At 44.8% G+C, this 18,474-nt stretch overlaps 1 protein-coding gene and 1 long non-coding RNA gene across 2 annotated transcripts in view; one reads left to right on the top strand and one right to left on the bottom strand.

The window, feature by feature from the left end:
• Positions 1-3,785: 3,785 nt before the first annotated feature.
• Positions 3,786-18,474, bottom strand: part of LOC144100297 (uncharacterized) — a 59,171-nt gene continuing 44,482 nt past the window's right edge. Inside the window, exon 4 of the long non-coding RNA XR_013307605.1 lies at positions 3,786-4,023. This is a non-coding gene — a long non-coding RNA (uncharacterized LOC144100297). The remainder of the gene's footprint in view (positions 4,024-18,474) is intronic.
• Positions 12,219-12,913, top strand: LOC144100296 (uncharacterized). Its single transcript, XM_077633282.1, has one exon. It carries the CDS (start codon positions 12,353-12,355, stop codon positions 12,902-12,904), a length of 552 nt encoding a protein of 183 aa, XP_077489408.1. The 5' UTR covers positions 12,219-12,352; the 3' UTR covers positions 12,905-12,913.

Raw genomic sequence — 18,474 nt, 5'->3', positions numbered from 1 at the left:
GTATTTTTAATGTAGTGTACAGTATTATGTATGTTTAAGCATATTTTTAATGTGTTTCTTGTATATATTTAGTGTATTTTTAATGTATTTAGTGTGTATGTTTCATATATTTTGTAATGCATTTATTGTGTATTTTTAGTATATTTTTAATGTAAAATAAATATACTAAGCTGACAAAAACTTGCATTTTCATGGATTTGTAAGAATTTTTGAGAATAGTACTCCTAGCATACTTCGAAAGCATTCGTGTGGCAATTTAAGCATAGGAACAAAAAGTGGAAAATTAATACGAAATTAATACAATGTATTCGAAATGCATTTTTTAGCACAGCCTTTGTTCGCTAAGGGTCCCCACAGGTAATGCACAAGAACGAAGAAAATGATCATTTGCAAACCACAGAAGTAGTTGCAGCTAGTTCCAAAAAAGAGAGTTTGATTATGGAACAGACCTTTCGTGCAACTGAAATTAAATTGAAGGCCTGACCGGAGCTACGCCCTGCCAGGAAAGAGTTAATGTAGCTGCTACCAGGGTAGTAAGCACGAGGGGTCCAACCTGACTCTTCAGTCCTAAGAATGTCTCGCGATGGCGAAGAAGGAGGTTGGTCATCCATCGAGAACTGCACATCTAAGAGCTGCAGTCATGACCGAGAGTTTGAGCCGTCAAGTGGCACTGGGTACGAAAGCTTCGACGTATCTATAAGTGAGGAGAGCAGTCGCTGAAAAACCGGAAACCGTTCCGAGTGAACCCGCCAGCAGCGAGGAGGCCTTTGCCGATGAGGAGAGCCAGGAAAACATGGTCTCTGAGAAAGGCGACGCTGCACTGGAAGGAATGGAGCACGACGTTTTTGAAACTCACGAACTGAAAGAAGAAACTGAAGAAGCAGTATTGAGTCGAAATGAGGAGAACGAGTCTCCACAAGCTAATGAGCCGTGATCGGAGAGGGCACCTCGAGGTAAGGAAAGAAAGAGAAAAAGAACACATCTCATCGAAGGTAGAGTTCATTGCTCGAAGCAAAAAAAAAAAAGGAGCTGAACCGTAGAATTGATCGCGAGATTTCAATTCGGAAGAACAAATTGAAAATGAGCTGGACTTGTCCCGAAGAAGAGTTTGAAAAAAAGTAAAAAGAAAGAGAATCAAGGCGAAGAACTCTGATGCAGGTCAAGTCGAACAGGACGAGCCTCCTAGAAAGATCAAGAATAAATTAAAAATAAAGAACTAAGTTGAAGATATATCAATCAAGAGCAACTAGACTCATGAGAGCCGCATCAAGGTGAAGAAATTGAAACCAAATTGAAGTGAGGAGAAAGATCGAGCAAACGAACAGCCGATGCAGCAAATACACGAAGGAAAAGGCAGTGTCATTGTAGGACCAATGCAACTAATGGCAGAGAAATATTTGCAGCAGATAAGCTTTACTCGCCTGTAAACCAAGCGGCTTCCAGGATGAAGGGCATACGAAGAACTGGAGGCGAAAGCGGAAACAGACCTACGCACCTTGAGAAGAAAAAAGGGACGAAAACTGGGGCCGACATGAGTGAACTGGCAACAATTTTGTTTGCAACAGATGCGCTGGTCACTTGAAAAGAGGGACTCAAAAGTGTGGGCAGGAACACAGGTAGGAAATCGAACAGGGACACGGACTCAGAGCCGCGTTCTGAAGAGAACGTTGCCTAATAAGAGAAAAAAGAGTAGAACCAGCGGACGAAGGAAAAGCAGCAGTCCAGTTAGAAAGAGAACTAGGAGCGCTGTCAAAAGCTCGAACTAGGCAAGTATGTTCCGGGCACTCTGTGTAAGCCTATCGCCGAAGTAAAAGAGCAAGCGTGCCCTGTATTTGTGTGCTCTCTGGTTACTTGCGCGTATTATTACCGTGCGGCGGGGATGTGGGCTGTTCTAAGTGTGCCATGAAAACTTTCATGTGCCATGTATATAGTTCTGAATGTACAAAGGCTTGTACTTTGCATTCGTAAATTGCCATTGCTGCATGAGAACCTCATTGTATTGATCTATGTATCTTGGCATGCGTCGTTAAAGTTTGTGAGCGCATGCATGTGCGCACGAGTTTCGTGGGTTGTGAATAATGTTACATAGTATTCTTAAACGGAGGGACAGTGCCACAAAAATCGGCGCTCACTTGGGAAGCCCGCGCAGCGCGAAATGAATGTTACCCGCGCGCGACATCGACGGTTATAAAATGTGGAGAAATCTTCACTTATTTCCCACGAAGAGCGACGAGCGCGTAGCTTTGAGCGTACTAAGTGGTGCCCTCTGCACTTCAATAGCGTGCTGGCGGCGCCGGGTCGAAAAAAAAAACGACTCAATCTTTCTAGAAGCCTCAATCTTTCTCAATCTTTCTTCACGCCTGACCAATGGCGATGAGCGCATGGCGCGAGGGTGACAGATCTGTTCTTAGTCGGTACTGTGTATATGTGCGCGCCTGCCTTGGCGCGAAGAAACGAACAAGCGCGGTGCGCCCTATCTATAGGAAAGGCGCGTAGGGCTGTCAGCCCGTGCCACCGTTCAAGCTTCGGACAAGCAGGCCCGCATGGCTACCGGGTCAGCACCACTCGCCCAACTACGCACATGCGAGAGAACGTGCTCCAGTCTTCAGGACGGCCCCGTCGTGGTCCTCACGTCGTCCGACTGACGTAGTGCCCGGTGAACAAATTGTGTCCTGTGTTGCTTGCCTCTCGCACGCTTTAGTGCACTTCAGGCACAAGGCATTCGTTGAATATATTGTAGTCGGTTTTTGGGTTACTTTGCACGTGTTGCATTGCTTTTGAGAGCACTTTGTATGTATTCCTACGAGTGATTAGAAATAGGTCTGAATCGTTTATTTTATACATAAGTTTCTTTTGTTTAACATTTGGCTTCATGCAATTCTCAGGCTTACGACCAACGAGAGCCTGGCAACAAACGACCACCCCCTTAGTCACTAGGTAGCGTGTTCCTGGTTGAGTTTTTCACGCTGAGTCAAGTTTATCTCATTATGGACTGGAACAGCTACCCTTACATGCTCTAAAGTGCTGACTTTACGTACTTCGAAACGGGCGTCGAAAAGGTGAATGCACCTCCATGTTCCTGGTGCTGGCTGGGTGCCCCTCTCGACCCGAGGGAAAAAATTTCAAGCCGTGAAGGAAAGGGATTAGGGCGCTGAAGAGGCAACTTAAATCGTTAAGAAAAGTTCGGGGAACCTGAATGAGTTTCTAGTCGTGAAGGAAAGTCGAGAGCTCCGCGTTCCTCCGAATTTTGTAAACTAGACCTCGCTTCCTGCGCGTGCGCAAGTGCCCGTGCGCTGGCGTCGATATCCAGCACTGGCAGATATCGGCGCCTCGGCGAGGTTGGCTGGCGTCTCCTGCAGTTAGCATGCGCTAACAGGTTTCGGCGCACACCAGAGCGCACACCAGAGCGCCAACGCTGGGAGCCTACGGCCAGGAAGCATCCTTGGAGTTCGTGGTTAAAGATGTATGGAAGCGCCCACAAGTGTGCACAGGTGACTTTTCTGGTGTCCGTGACAGAAAACGTGGCGCTTTGCAAGCACAGAGGATGGTGAAAGAGTCGAAAGGATTTTACGAAGTGGTCGCAAACGAGTGTTAGCAACAGATCGATAACGTGGTATCGCGCAGTTAAGTGGTTAGTAGAGGTAGAAGTGCACACAGGTGACAAAGCTAACAAGGAAAAACATTCATTTTAGTTGCGACAATTTTTGGCGATTTTAACTTAATGTAGAATAACATTTGTTCGACCAGCGTAGTAGAAAGAATGAGTCAAATTTATTTTATGGTAAGAAACATTTATTACAGATTTCAACTTTTTATCTGATGATTAGGAACCGGAAAAAATTTCAGTTCTGAATACACCATCTTTCTGAAGGAGTAGAATTCTTGTAGCTGGCATAAGCTAATTTATTCGTGATAATACAGACGAATCGTCTTTTTTAGCGTTGATACTCTTCACAACAATGCGGCCAGTTATTGTCAGGGTTTATTTGATAACCAACAAAATCTTCCGGCGTTGCTGGACACCTGTTGAAGGGTTAAAAACGTGTTCAAATTGTGAGTTTTTTTTAATGGCAGTTGGGTTTTTTGGGAGCTTATGACTCGAAGCACTAAAGATTTTCTCCCTGCAGTAAGTATGCTTTCTTAATGATTTCTGTAGCCATACACTAAACCATATTTTCATCAGTGACTCTGTGTCACCTGAAAACTTTATCTGAACCTTGCTGCTCCCAGCGACTGCAGCACTAAATGCATTCATGGGTGCGTTGAAAACCCTCGTTTAGAAATCTTTGCTATGCGGTTGTTCTACTATGATTGTCTGCCGAAGGCCGACTTTGCCACTACTGGCGTAACTCATCAGCAAATTTTGCCCAAAAAAACGAAAAAAAAACCATTGTCTACATGCATAATTAGGCCAAATGGGAACGAAGTGTGATAGCAGTTTGCTTTTCAATTTGGTTGCGATGTTTAGATGCAGTGCTGACGGATTGAAGATTTTCGGACAAGGATATTGGGTAAATATTAATATATGAGGAATTGCTCATTGCATACACTGATAAATCCTTGGGATTCTTCTCACACCTCCTGGCGCAGTGGTGTAGTGGTGAAGCGAGGCGCCATCGCCCTTCTATGACAAACGTGCTGTCATCGGTGGTACATCGGCAGCGACCCAGTATGCTTTTTCCGAGTGGCCTTTCACGTTAATTGGTCTGCTGCCTGACACGGCGGGCGGGCTGCTCTCCTGTCCACCGGGTGGTGGGCAATTTACCCAGGTATATGATTACATACCCTGCCCACCGCACCTGACCACCGCACCCGCCCACCGGGTGGTGAGCAGGTTGCCCACCACCCGACGGGCGTGTGAGAAGCCTGCCCCAAAACAGGCTTCTGACAGACAGACATGCAAATATAGAAAGGCTAAATGCGGGGAATGGCCACCATGAGATCTAGCTCACTAAAAAGGAAATTTATAATTCTGCAGGTATAAGTTGCGTTTATATGGGGTACTTAAGGCCACCACAGCAGTGCAGGCACGCGGAAAGAATTTTTTGCGTTAAAAGTAGCTTCTCAACTTATTGAGCTTTTAAAACTACTAATATACCTAATGCTTGATGCCTAACGCCAGAAACACAGCAATAGTTTTCAGACAATTGGCGTGCGGTGAATGTGCATCTTCTATGAGTCACACTGCTCAATTGTAAATGACCCATACGGCGCGCCGTCGCGCTCTTAGAGCAGATGTGACGCCGTATACTTTGTTGTCGGTGATATGTGCGGCAGGACTCACGGGTTTTATTGGACAGCGCGTTTCTATGCAGCCTACGTACCGCTTGCTCCCTCTATTCAAATAGCCCTAGTTTGGTTGTTTTTGCCTCCCGCCCACCTGCAGCACGCGGGACGCGTTTTGAGGTATTAAACAGCACCTTCAGACACATGCACGTGTGGCTGCATGCGCACTAGATGAACTGTGGCGCTGGTGCAGATACCGCATATACGAATTTCGTTGAACGTACAGCCCTGTCGTAAAAAAACGGCTTTGTAATAGTAGACGTCCATGTGCCTCGTGGTAAGTATCCTGCAAGTAATAAATTATGCCTTTTAAGCGCCACCACTTGGACTGACGATAAAAAGAAAGCGGCGCGTTCATCATGCGTAGAGTGGAACGTCTAGATTACTCGGACAAAGCCGAAGTCCTGATTAAGGATTGCCAGGCTTGCTGACTCGCCGATCATCGCTTTGCGTGCCTTATTTGACGTATCGCCTCTGCAAGCCAACGCTTTGTCTTCTCCACACTGCAACTTGCGGGAGCATTACAATCTAACGCCGAGGCAGCCCCACACACAGAATTCGTGGCTGCTGATTCAAGTCCCTGAAAAGGATAAACTCTCGCAGGGTTACCGACATCAGGGCCCGGCAAGACCATTTTCTGGTTAGCGGCATGATACAGCGTACGTGTACTGTACCTTTCAAATCATATTTGCGTTGGTGATATGCGATCAGTGCTCCAAACAGAAAGATTTTTCACTGAAAAATCGTGAGTTGTGTGTCTCTCAAGATGCAGCATGAATATGAATATCACAGGGTGGCCGAAGACACCCTGTCATATACCTTGAGCAAAGATTTATATCTTACTCGTCCTTTAAAGTTGTTACAAAGGCAGAATATTTACAATCTTAACTAATGCATTGCTGGGTGCGGCTCATTATCCCCAAAGCTCAATTGGCGTTCGCAATCCAAAGATAATAACACTGCAGTTTGGATTTTGGATGGTTTATCACCTGTTGTTTTGTTCGAATTCTTTTGTTTCCACTTCTCCTTCTTACAGCTCCCCCGCAGGTTTCATCCTTTTGGCCACCTGCGAGCGCATCTGAAGCTCCTAGGCACGCTGGATCAAGTTTTGTTTCTTTTAGAGAGAAAGCTCTACACTTCCTATACAAAGTTCAAGGTCACGTGGCTATGAAATGTGACATTCAGACCAGGAGGTGTGGGGGCTAGGCTATGCGGTCATGCCCATGACTCGCCACGCCTCGCCACAGCTGCGCGCGCTGAGCCCACGTAGCAATTTTTTTTGCTTTTTGTGACTGGTGTTTTCTTCTTTTACGAGAGTCATTTGCCATTTTGCTTTGTTAATAAAGTTATTCCGCACCCTCCCTAGCACCCTAATTGTGGAATGTTTGCTCGACTCTACTCGGAGTGCCTTAAATGTCATATTTAATTAGGCAGTTATAGTTGTAGGGCTGGACAACGGTTGCTTTGCCACAACATCCATTCTTGAGCCTTGTAGAGGTGGATTTAGAGTGCTCAGCGCGTCGGCTACTGATCCGGAGTACCCGGGTAACCGGCCGGGGCGGCCGCCTTTCGATGGAGGCGAAATGCGAAAGGTGCCAATGTTCTATGCGATGTCAGTGCACGTCAAAGATCCTCAGGTAGTTGAAATCATTCCGGAGCCTTCCACTACGGCACCCCGTTCTTCCTTTCTTCTCTCAGTCCCTCCTTTATCACTTGCCTTAGGATGCGGTTCAGTTGTCCGCGAGATGCAAGACAGATAGTGCGCCATTTCCTTTACCCTAAAGCCAATTTATAATTTTTTCAAAATTTTATTTTCGATGCCGCGAACTCAACATCTCTGGCCGCCAAAGAAAATTTTCGTCCCCAGTTTCGAAGAGCCTGCAAGATTTACAGGCGTTGTAAGTAACCGACAACAGTGCTCAAAAGCACGCCCAGTTAACAAAAAACATCCGACGAAAGTGTACCTTGTATTAAGTGCCGTCTCGAGCATATTGCTTTCTTTAGGTGAGTGCTGCTTCATAGGAAATTTTCAGAAGCGATCGCTTATTATGACCCTGGTACCTTACAGTCCTAGCACACCTCACGGATTCTGAATTTGTGAAGGTTTTTTTGTCAACAGCCCACTAAGACAACTGTGAGTGTTTAACTCTGCATTCAATTCATAAAATAGTATTCAAAATTCATTGCATAACTACCATAGTGTAATTTCATGATAGCGTTAAGGTGCTAGTGTCGCAGAAAATCCGGCATCGCTGTCGGCGTGGTTCATCTTGAGCGAAAAGTGCACGAAAAAACCCAGAGAAGCAACCTAGAAGGCAGGCGGGCCATCTTGGTCACGTGACCTTGCAGCGTCATCACAACCGGCCCACCGAATTGTTAGCGGACTGATTACTGTTGCGGGTAGCAGCTCAATTAACGAGTGGTCGCAGGGGATATGCAGCCAGCGTCGCAAAATGCCCAACGGTGGGAGGACCTGTCGTCGCAGGGCAGTGGCTTATCGTTTACCCGCTCCACCAATGCCTCGCGAGTAGTATGAGGGGTCCGAGGGATCTATGATTGTAAAGTAGGGAATGAGCAATTCAGAATATATGAAAATTAACCGAGTACACTATCGCGTCATACCCTTAAGGCAGAGTTTATGTGTCTTCTCCAAATTTTGTCTTTCCCAAATCCATACCCCGGAGGAAAAACGCTAAGGCGCCCGTGTGCTGTGCGATGTCAGTGCACGTTAAAGATCCCCAGGTGGTCGAAATTATTCCGGAGCCCTCCACTACGGCACCTCTTCCTTCCTTTCTGCTTTCACTCCCTCCTTTATCCCTTCCCTTACGGCGCGGTTCAGGTGTCCAACGATATATGAGACAGATATTGCGCCATTTCCTTTCCCCCAAAACCAATTAAATTAAAAAAATCCATACCCAAATATATACATTAAGTATACTGATAAATACACTCAGTATTTTAGAAGCCTTACTGGTTCCCCTAGGCTTTTCTGGTTTTTTTTTACGGTACTTGCGCAACTAAAAACGCTTTTTTTGGCAGTAGCGACGACGCACGGAAAACAACGCCTAACGCTCCGTTTGCCCGGTTCCGCAGGTCGTTCCCGCCCCTTTGCATCGACAGTTTCTAGCCGACTGAGCATTCCCCCGCTTGGACGCGCTGCCCTTTACCGGACAACCGGCACCAGGGGACGTAATCATCACCGACGAGGGGCGTCTGCTATCACCAGCAGCAGTGACGTACCGCGACCCGGCTATAAAACCGCTATCGCTGGCTACCCTCATCATTTGGCAGTAGCGACGACGCACGGAAAACAACGCCTAACGCTCCGTTTGCCCGGTTCCGCAGGTCGTTCCCGCCCCTTTGCATCGACAGTTTCTAGCCGACTGAGCATTCCCTCGCTTGGACGCGCTGCCCTTTACCGGACAACCGGCACCAGGGGACGTAATCATCACCGACGAGGGGCGTCTGCTATCACCAGCAGCAGTGACGTACCGCGACCCGGCTATAAAACCGCTATCGCTGGCTACCCTCATCATTTGGCAGTAGCAACGACGCACGGAAAACAACGCCTAACGCTCCGTTTGCCCGGTTCCGCAGGTCGTTCCCGCCCCTTTGCATCGACAGTTTCTAGCCGACTGAGCATTCCCCCGCTTGGACGCGCTGCCCTTTACCGGACAACCGGCACCAGGGGACGTAATCATCACCGACGAGGGGCGTCTGCTATCACCAACAGCAGTGACGTACCGCGACCCGGCTATAAAACCGCTATCGCTGACTACCCTCATCATTTGGCAGTAGCGACGACGCACGGAAAACAACGCCTAACGCTCCGTTTGCCCGGTTCCGCAGGTTAGTTCTTGGCATTTACACATCGAAATTTTTTGCATTTCTTGTCCGTCGCCGCTGCTGCCAACTGGTGTGTGCCCTGTTGTTCTGAAAATGTCAAAAGACGCGGCAAAAGTAAAGGATGAAATGCGAGCCGATCTGTCAAAGTTGAAAGAAGAGATAAAGCAGGAACTGAAAGCGTCACGAGAATCTGTCGAACGAAACCTACGCAATGAAATCCGAATAGTTCGCAATGAGCAAACTGAGATGATTAAGAGCATTGACCACGCGCATGCTGAAATTGAGGACCTAAAAAGGGAACTAAAAAATGAAAAGGAAAAGAACGCAAAGTTGGAGCAAATAACCAACGAATTGAGCGTGGCGTGTGCTGCTCTGGAAAAACAGACAAAGGAGCTCGAGAGAAAGCTTAATCATGCGGAACAGTATTCACGAAGGTCGAACATTGAAATTAAAGGTGTCCTGAAGCAAGACGAGGAAAATGTTCTTAATCTTGTTACAAACCTTGGAGATGCTATTCATGAACCTATCACTGAGTCGGACGTAGCATGTTGCCATCGAGTGCCCACTCGTGACCCTAATAATTCAAACACTGTTGTTCAATTTAAATCCCGTGTAAAACGGGACGCAGTGCTGGAAAAGGCGAAAAAGGTACGTCTGACAAATGAGGACATCAGTGTAGATTGTTCTTTGCCAACTTCACCACCGATTTATGTAAATGAACACTTGACACCAGACAACAAAAGGCTTCTGGGCGCTGCGATTGCGAGAAAGAAGGAGGTCTCGTGGAAACATGTGTGGACGAGGAACGGCACTATTCTAGCCCGCCAAACTGACGATTCTTCGGTGGTTCACATTTACACACAAGCAGACTTATCGAAGATGAATTAGGGACGCCGTAAAGCAGCACACGTGAAAATGGCTCTTCTAACATTGCCAATGGAGGAATCGCCACTTTTCACACCTTCACAGCTCAACGCATATTTTTCGCAAAACAAAGACAAATGCTGCCAAATCATGCATTTGAATATGCAATCGGCCGTAAACAAAGCTGACCAACTAACATACTTTTTATGCAGCTTAACCTGTCCCTTTGATGTCATTCTATTAACGGAAACATGGTATCGCTCAGACGTTGACGTCATCCATCTTCCCGGGTACAGATCATTTTTTCTTAATCGTACTACGAAGCGGGGCGGAGGCGTAGCAATGTTGATCAAAGAAAACTATTCCTGTGACATTTTATCTGATCACTGCTTAACTGACGACGACATAGAAATGCTGGCAGTTAGGTGCGGCGGTCAAGCTTTTTGCGTTGTTTATCGTCCCCCACATGGCAATATAGCCAATTTTTTTGGCAGCTTCGAACACGAGTTATCTTTTCTTTCTGAAAACTTCTTGGCGTGCATCGGGGGTGATTTCAACATAGATATGAGCACAAGCAGTTCAGTGCAAGAGCGCATGTTAGTCACCATACAAACAGCTGGCTTCCAAAATAAAATCCGCGGACCTACACGTGTTACCTCACATTCTTCTTCTTCTTTGGATTTACTAATCACCAATCGCCAGGATGCGTCATTTGTCGGTCGTATTGCGATAGACATTAGCGACCATCTTCCTATCTTCGTCCGTCTTCAAAAAGAACCTTTCGCCAAGACAGCCTTGAAAGTCCGTCGACAGCTGCTTTCCCAAAACCGCCTTGACCATTTCAGGAACAGTATTTCACTTGTGAACTGGAATCCTGTTTTCCAGCGCACAACACCCGATGAATCATACAGTGAGCGCCTTCGGCTCTTTCTCCCAATTTATGATGAGTGTTTCCCTATCGTTGAGATAAAACCTTCAAAAAAAGCACGAAAGCCATGGATGACTGCTCGCCTGGTACGACTGGTAAAAAAGAAACATAAGCTCTTCGCGACTTTCATAAAAAGTAGAGCCCCCGCAGTGTTAGCCACTTATAAGTCGCTAAGGAACCGCTTAAATAGCGAAATTAAATCATCCAGGACTGCCTACTATAATTATTTGTTTCATGCGCATCTCTCCGACCGCCCGAAAGAAAAGTGGAGACGCCTAAATGTTCTGCTAAATCGAAATAACCAACATCAGGACCTCGCGAGTCTAGTTATGCATGGCAAGGAAATAGCTGGGCCGTCCCTTGCAAATGCCTTCAACCAATATTTCACTGAAGTTGGAAGCAGTCAGTACAATCCAGGTATGTCTCGATTTTTGGGCGACAGGCTAAACGAATCGATGTTTCTTGAACCAACCGACGAAGCTGAGGTTTACTCAGTGTGCAAAAGTTTAAAGAACACGATAAGTCTTGACCCAAGTAATATTCAAAGTTTACCTGTAAAATACGTACTACCTTTGATCGTGCCATGCCTCACACATATTTACAATACCGCGCTTCGCACAGGACGTTTTCCCGCGGCCATGCAGGTGGCCAAAGTTGTGGTTATTTATAAAAAAGGTGATAAAAACGTTCTAGGAAATTACAGGCCAATATCTGTACTACCTTTTTTCTCCAAGGGGCTAGAGCGAATAATGCATCGACGATACTACAATTTCCTACAGAAGCACTGTGTAATAGCCAACTGTCAGTATGGATTCACCAAGCATAGATCAACTGAGCATGCTCTGCTTGATCAAAAAAAAATACATATTAAATAACTTCGAAGCTCAACACCTCACCTTAGGCGTCTTTGTAGACTTTAGCAAAGCATTCGATACACTGAATCACGAAACTCTGTTTAAAAAACTCGACCACTACGGTATACGTGGCCACGCCCTCTGTCTCATTCAATCGTATTTCAGTGCTCGTCGCCAGTATGTCGCTTTAAATCACTGCTCTTCGGACTTGTTAGCAATCACAAACGGCGTGCCCCAGGGCAGCCTTCTGGGGCCACTCCTATTCAACATATATATTAATGACGTATGCAACATCAGTAATTTAGTTAAATACATCATATATGCTGACGACACCAGTCTATTTTTGTCCTCACCTGACATTAAAGAACTAACTAGCAGCGCAAATACAGTTTTGTCATCATTATCTGAGTGGTCATCTTTGAACTCATTAAAAATAAACAAACTAAAAACTAAAGCTTTATTGTTCCATCCGAAGGGGCAGCATATAGGCAGTGTGCCACCACTCTATTTCGACAACGCCCCCATTGAGTACGTGGAAACCTTCACATTACTCGGAGTGGTATTTACTGCTACTATGTCGTGGGACGCCCACGTAAGCAAAGTGTGCCTATCCCTTTCCAGATATATTGGGATAATTTCGCGGAATAAACATATTCTACCCGCCAAAACCAAGCTTAATCTGTACTATGCGTTCTTTTATTCTTATGTATCGTATTGCTTCCTTGTATGGGGACAAACCACAGCATCTAACATCCAGAAGCTTCTAGTACTGCAAAAAAGAATACTTCGCGTAATTGCTAATGTACCGTATGATACTCCGACACGTCCTATCTACCAGCAATACAGAATGATACCCGTAACAAGAATGTTCGATTACAGGTTTTCATTGTTCTATAAAAAAATAATAGCCGAAGACGACGCATTTTTTTCCGGCATTGTGACACTTACACCACATCGGACACCGTATGTGACACGACAGCGTATGATCTATTCATTACCACGATGCAGAACAAACTATGGCTTTTCCACACTAAAATACATTCTTCCGAAATACTTGAACACGCCATTTTACGACACGTTACACAGCATGTCTGTCTCGGCTATTCGAAATGTGTTTTCAAGCTAGGTGCCACAGTATGTGTACCCATGTATAGAACTCTATTGCACTGAACTGTAAATTTTGTGTAAAACCTTTATTCTGTTGTGCGGAAATACTACTTGTCCATGCTAATAAAAAAAAAAGTTTCCTTTCATGCATGTATTTGAAAAAAAAAGAAAAGTTTCTTTTTATGCACGTATTCAAAAAAAAATATTTCCTTTTGAACATGTATTTTACACGCCTCGTCTTTCCATGTACCTTTGCGTTGTTACAAGTTTATGTAACCATCACAGTCGCTACCAAACTGCCTCTTTGTAGGGGTGGCGAGGCTTGTCAAGCGGTCGTAATGACTGCTCTTTTCTTGCCACCCTCAGTTTTGTAAAAGAAGCTGAAATAAAGTGATTGATTGATTGATATTTATTTTCGAATATAAATATGAGACATGCAAGCAGTCATGTGCGAAAAACTTAAATTTTCCCGCAGGAAATTTCGACCCAGCCATATTCAACCCTGTAATATTGAATTTCGTTTGGTAATTATAGTTCCTGGATTTACTGCGTTCATCAGGATGACCATGTTCTCCATTGACTGCAAACATTAGCCAATAGAACACTTTCGGAGAAATGGGAGCAGCTAATATTCCTCAAACAATAATATTTCTGGAGCACACCTCTTTTATTTTTGTTTAACCGGCTCAACAGTTGGTGGAATTATGCAGTAACAGCAGCGAGAGATTTTTTGGCTGCATCGAACTTTTTTTTCTGGAGAAAAAACAGATCAGATCTCGTATTTCGCAGTAGCAATGAAGTTGTCGTCGTGCAAAACTACCGTTTTTCTCCGTGAAAAAATTCCCCGATTCGGCGAGAGGGTCATGACGTCATCAGCACGGCTTAAATTGAAAACTGCAGGTGTACAATGTTCGAGTACTATCTATTACATTATAATGTAAGATTATACTATGCCTACCAACTCTTCCGCCTTAATCCACCCACTAAATCTAATTACTGCACTTTAAGACCAAGTAATCAAGAGGAATCCACAATAATTCGCTTTTACACAATAATCATCGCACCAATGCTCACTAATACAACTTAATTTTTTTTTTGGTGGGAACACTTCTGTAATCCGGGGGTCTTTTCGATTATCTGGCGTGGGCCGTCTACGAAATGCTATCGCAATTTCTTCTTTAAGATGTGATTATCGAGGTCCCAATTTTTATAATTCAGATCTGGGAAATACATATATACAGGCCGGTTACCGCTGGGTAACGCGAGATTTAGCGGCAGCTGTTTATGAAATACGATATGTTATGGGAGCATATCAGAGCAATTTTGAATAACTAAAAACAGTGCCGCGACAACGGACAAGAAAGAAGGACAAGCGTTCATTGAAACCGAACTGAACTGAACTGAATGTTTATTGAAAAAAACCACTGAAGGTCTTGAAAAAACAACTGAAGGTTTATTGAAAAAACACAAGTATTGTTTTTCGGTGCGTTAGCACTTAGGAGACAAATGGTCTAGATATTTTCTTTTCTGCAAAAACACATAAACACGAAATTCCTTTCCGCCGCATAGTTACGGAGCGTGCCACCTGGCAACACTCGGTATCAAGTTTTTGCAAAAGCACCTGAACACTCTTGCGATTGATGATCCGGTTCCTGTATCAAAATCGGTCGCCATGGTGTTGCGTATTTGCAACGCTGTAACCCGAGTTAGAGTGGGATGTTCAGCACCGGTGTACAGGAATTGTTCTATTCGCTTCCACAGGATAAGCTTCTACAGTGTGTTAAGCAACGCATAACTATTCACAATGATGAATAGAGATTAATTTTTGCATTGTGAAATATTTGTGCAAGTTATTTTCGAAATATTGACGTTTTACCTGCAATCAACTTTTGTCGAGTGGGAAGGAAATTAGTATGGTCAAAAAGTTGGGTTGTGCATAGGATCGAAAGTAGTGCCGGTGCTAATCCATGTGGACAGGGCGATTAAATCTAAGTTAGGTGAATGAGTAAAATAAGTTTTTAGGGATGTTGATTATTATTTAATATCTGTTGAGGTTGAGTAGTTTAAGCGGCGCGTGGAAAAAAATTTTGAGGGTCTTTTATAGTTGAGGGAAAGGTTTAAAATTTCCTTTCGAAGTCCCGGAAAACAAGGAGCTACAGTTGTTGAACATAAGTTTGGTTATGAACCATGATCACGTCTGCTGGTCTTTCCAGCAGCACTCAGAGAGGCCATTGCTTAGTTATCTCTCAGCTCATTCGAAAACTAGTTAAATGTGGATTAGGCGTTGCATGTTTGTGGTCAGCACTTTCAAAATCCTGTGTGCATGAAATGCAAAATAGTTTTCATCAGCGGGTTCCCAGATTTAAATTGGCAGCTTTTTCGGAAGAGGCAATCTTGGTCGGATGTATTAGTATTTTGAAGAAACTTTAGTCTACAATAACTGCCATCCATCAGAGTAGTCCGGTGCGAATAGGCATGCGGTTATCCCAATCGTTCATCGGTTATCCCATGGATGAAAGAATGTAGGCACCATATATAGTGTTCAAGTTTTGCTGTCAGCCCCGAAAAAAACTAGTAAAAATATTTTCCATCGTTTATAGTTGACCAAAGGCCATAGACCAAAAAACAACCGGCAGTAGGTCAAGTTTTTGCCATGTGCTGAAAGGGTAGTGTATGACGTTGAATTTTCTTTCGGTAAGAGATATATCGGGCCGACCAGAATTTTTGTAAACACCTGTCTTCACCAGCATAATACGTAGTTAAAAGGTCCCCCGTCGTATAACTTTGCCTTACACTACAGCGATTGCCCCTTGAATTAAATTCCTGATTCCCGAGGTAAGAAATTGTACACATCTGTTTTCAACGAAAACAAAGTTATTATCAGGCATAGGGACCAAATAACAAGAGAAATATGTGAGGATTATTACATCCACGCGAATAATGACACGTGGGTAAGCACAGCTTCAGTGCTCCTTCATGGCTGTGAGGTTGAGCATCTTGATTCTCATAATCACTAGTGTTTACGGACATGCATGCGTCCTGGTTGTGTTGGTGAGCGCCTTAATACCTGTATTTTTCAATAAACCTTCCACTATTAGTCAGCGTTTTTTTTTCCTATCTCTTTTCTGTCGTCGCACCCCTTGTTTTAATTCTTCAATGATGCAACTCGCCGAGTGGTGCGTTCTTAAGAGAACGACTCAACTTCTCCCAAGTTTTAGGGCTCTGTTTACAGTTCTACACACACTCGTTTTTCGCTTAGTTCTGCTCTCGCGATCGCCACTCCAGAAGCGGAGCGCCGCCGATTATCCTCTCCTCGCGCGGCGCGTTTCGCACCAGATGCCGTAGATGGAGCGTGCTTTATTAATCCGCTCTCGCCAGACCCCGCCTCCTTCTTCCACGGTTATCATGTTGCGGATGGCTACCTAGGTACGCCTTAGTACACTCTCGTCATGCCCTCCTTCCACGGAACCCTCTTTCTTCTTCTAGGATATATACCATCCAGTTGGCTCCCATGGCAATCACGTGCCAGTAACGCATTCTCACGCTCTCGTCACACCCTCTTCCTTCCACGGTAATGATCCTCTACTTGATGATTTCTCCGCTTCCGCGACACCATCCTCCTTCCACGGGAACAAAATTCCGGACGGTCACCGTTATTATCACCCTCTCGTCATGCCGACGATGCGATCGCAGTAAAACTTCCCTCCATGGTAACACTCCTCGTCCATCCAGACTAACAGCCCTCCAAGTGTTTTCTTACGCTCTCGTCATAACCTCCTCTTCAGAGTAACCATCCTCCGGGTGCGGATACATCCATCCTCCCAATACCCTGTTTCCACGGTAAACACACCCACCCGTCATGCATTACTCTGCTCACGTTACCGCTTCCTCCTTGCACGGTAACCACGCTTCCAGTGGTTTTCATGTAGTGCAACCCCGGTTGCTCCGAAAACTACGAAAAACAACGACATCCTAATTTGACGCGAAACCGAGGAACGGGAACTTGACAGCTGTAACTGTAAAAGTCACAAGCATGGACAAAATATATGTAAGTGCTCAGAAGAAAGTGCATTTCTAGTTGCGCTGCACAAATTCCGATGTTCGCGATTGTCGTGAGATGATCCGGCGGGAGTTTTTTCGTTGGTTTTAGTTTCCTTAATTGTTCTCAGTCGCATTTGTACGATACCTCATGGTCTTTAAAAAACCTAGACTTAAAGAATTGAACTATTTATTGAAATTAAACTGCGCGCAATAAGCAAGGGAATTTCAAACACAAGATTATTGAGTGGAAGCTATTTTTTCTCGATTAAGGAATGGAGAAGTTCCCCATAAAGCACCAGTATATTATGCAGGCGCAGATGCCTTAGTTCAATGAAGCTTAGTTGACAAGTGGCTACCTAGTGCTTAGCAGATTATCGTAAATAAGAGCCATTCATACTGCACTAACATTACTTTCAGAACAAAAGTATTGCTCCAGCGTGCTTTGTCACGTCCTTCTAAAAGCCACTGCTATATCCGGTAATTGATTTCTCCTAACGGCACTGTGTTATTATTACATCGAAACAGATTGCTCAGCTCTAGGTCTGCCTGATAGTTATTTAGTGCTCGCTGGCACGTGGTAAACACTAAACGAAGCCCTTTTTGAGAATGTTTCGGTTTAGGATTTTATTTTCTCCTTGAGACTGAGAGCATGGGAGTAGATACAATTAAGCTAAAAGGGCGTGAAGTTATGTGCAGTCGACCAATTCCTTAACAGTATCGCGTGACCATCGACCCACCGGTTTGTCAGCGCCTTATAACGGCGCGGAGAGGCGAAAGAAGCAAGAATAAGCCAATTTGATTTCATCATCATCATCATCATCAACCTTATTACACCCACTACAGGGCAAAGGCTTCTCCCATGTCTCTCCAATTAACCCTGTCTTTTGCCAGCGTCATCCTCTCTTTGCCTGCAAACTTCTTAATCTCATCCGCCCACCTAATCTTCTGTCATCCCCTGCTACGCTTACTTTCTCTTAGAATCCACTCCGTTACCCTTAAATACCAGCGGTTATCTTGCCTTCGCATTACATGCCCTGCCTAAGCCCATTTCTTCCTCTTGATATCGACAAGGAAGTCTTTAACCCGCGTTTGTTCCCTCACCCACTCTGCCCGCTTCCGGTCTCTTAACGTTACACCTATCATTTTTCTTTCCATGGCTCGCTGCGTTGTCCTTAACTTAAGCCGAACCTTTTTCGTTAGCCTCTACGTTTCTGCCCCGTAAGTGACTACCGGTAAGATACAGCTGTTGTACACTTTTCTCTTGAGGTATATTGGTAAACTGCTATTCATGATCTGAGAGAGCCTGCCGTATGCGCTCCACCCCGTTCTTATCCTTCTAGTTATATCCCTCTAATAATCCAGATCAGTGGTCACTACCTGCCCTAAGTAGACGGGTTCCTTTACCACTTCCAGCACTTCGCTGCCGATTGTGAACTATCGTTTCCTTGCTAGACTGTTGTACACTACATTGATTTTCTGCATGTTAATTTTTAGACCCACTGCTCTGCTCTGCCTGTCTAACTGATTGATCGTGATTTGCAGTTGACC

Source organism: Amblyomma americanum, chromosome 8, assembly GCF_052857255.1.
Source record: "Amblyomma americanum isolate KBUSLIRL-KWMA chromosome 8, ASM5285725v1, whole genome shotgun sequence".
NCBI lineage: Eukaryota > Metazoa > Arthropoda > Arachnida > Ixodida > Ixodidae > Amblyomma > Amblyomma americanum.
Note: the sequence above shows the minus strand (reverse complement) of the source record. Positions and strands in the feature narration are given on the sequence as shown.

Bases quoted from the DNA above. Each gene is read 5' to 3' on its own strand.
- LOC144100296 (XM_077633282.1), top strand. From the start codon at position 12,353: ATGTCGTGGGACGCCCACGTAAGCAAAGTGTGCCTATCCCTTTCCAGA.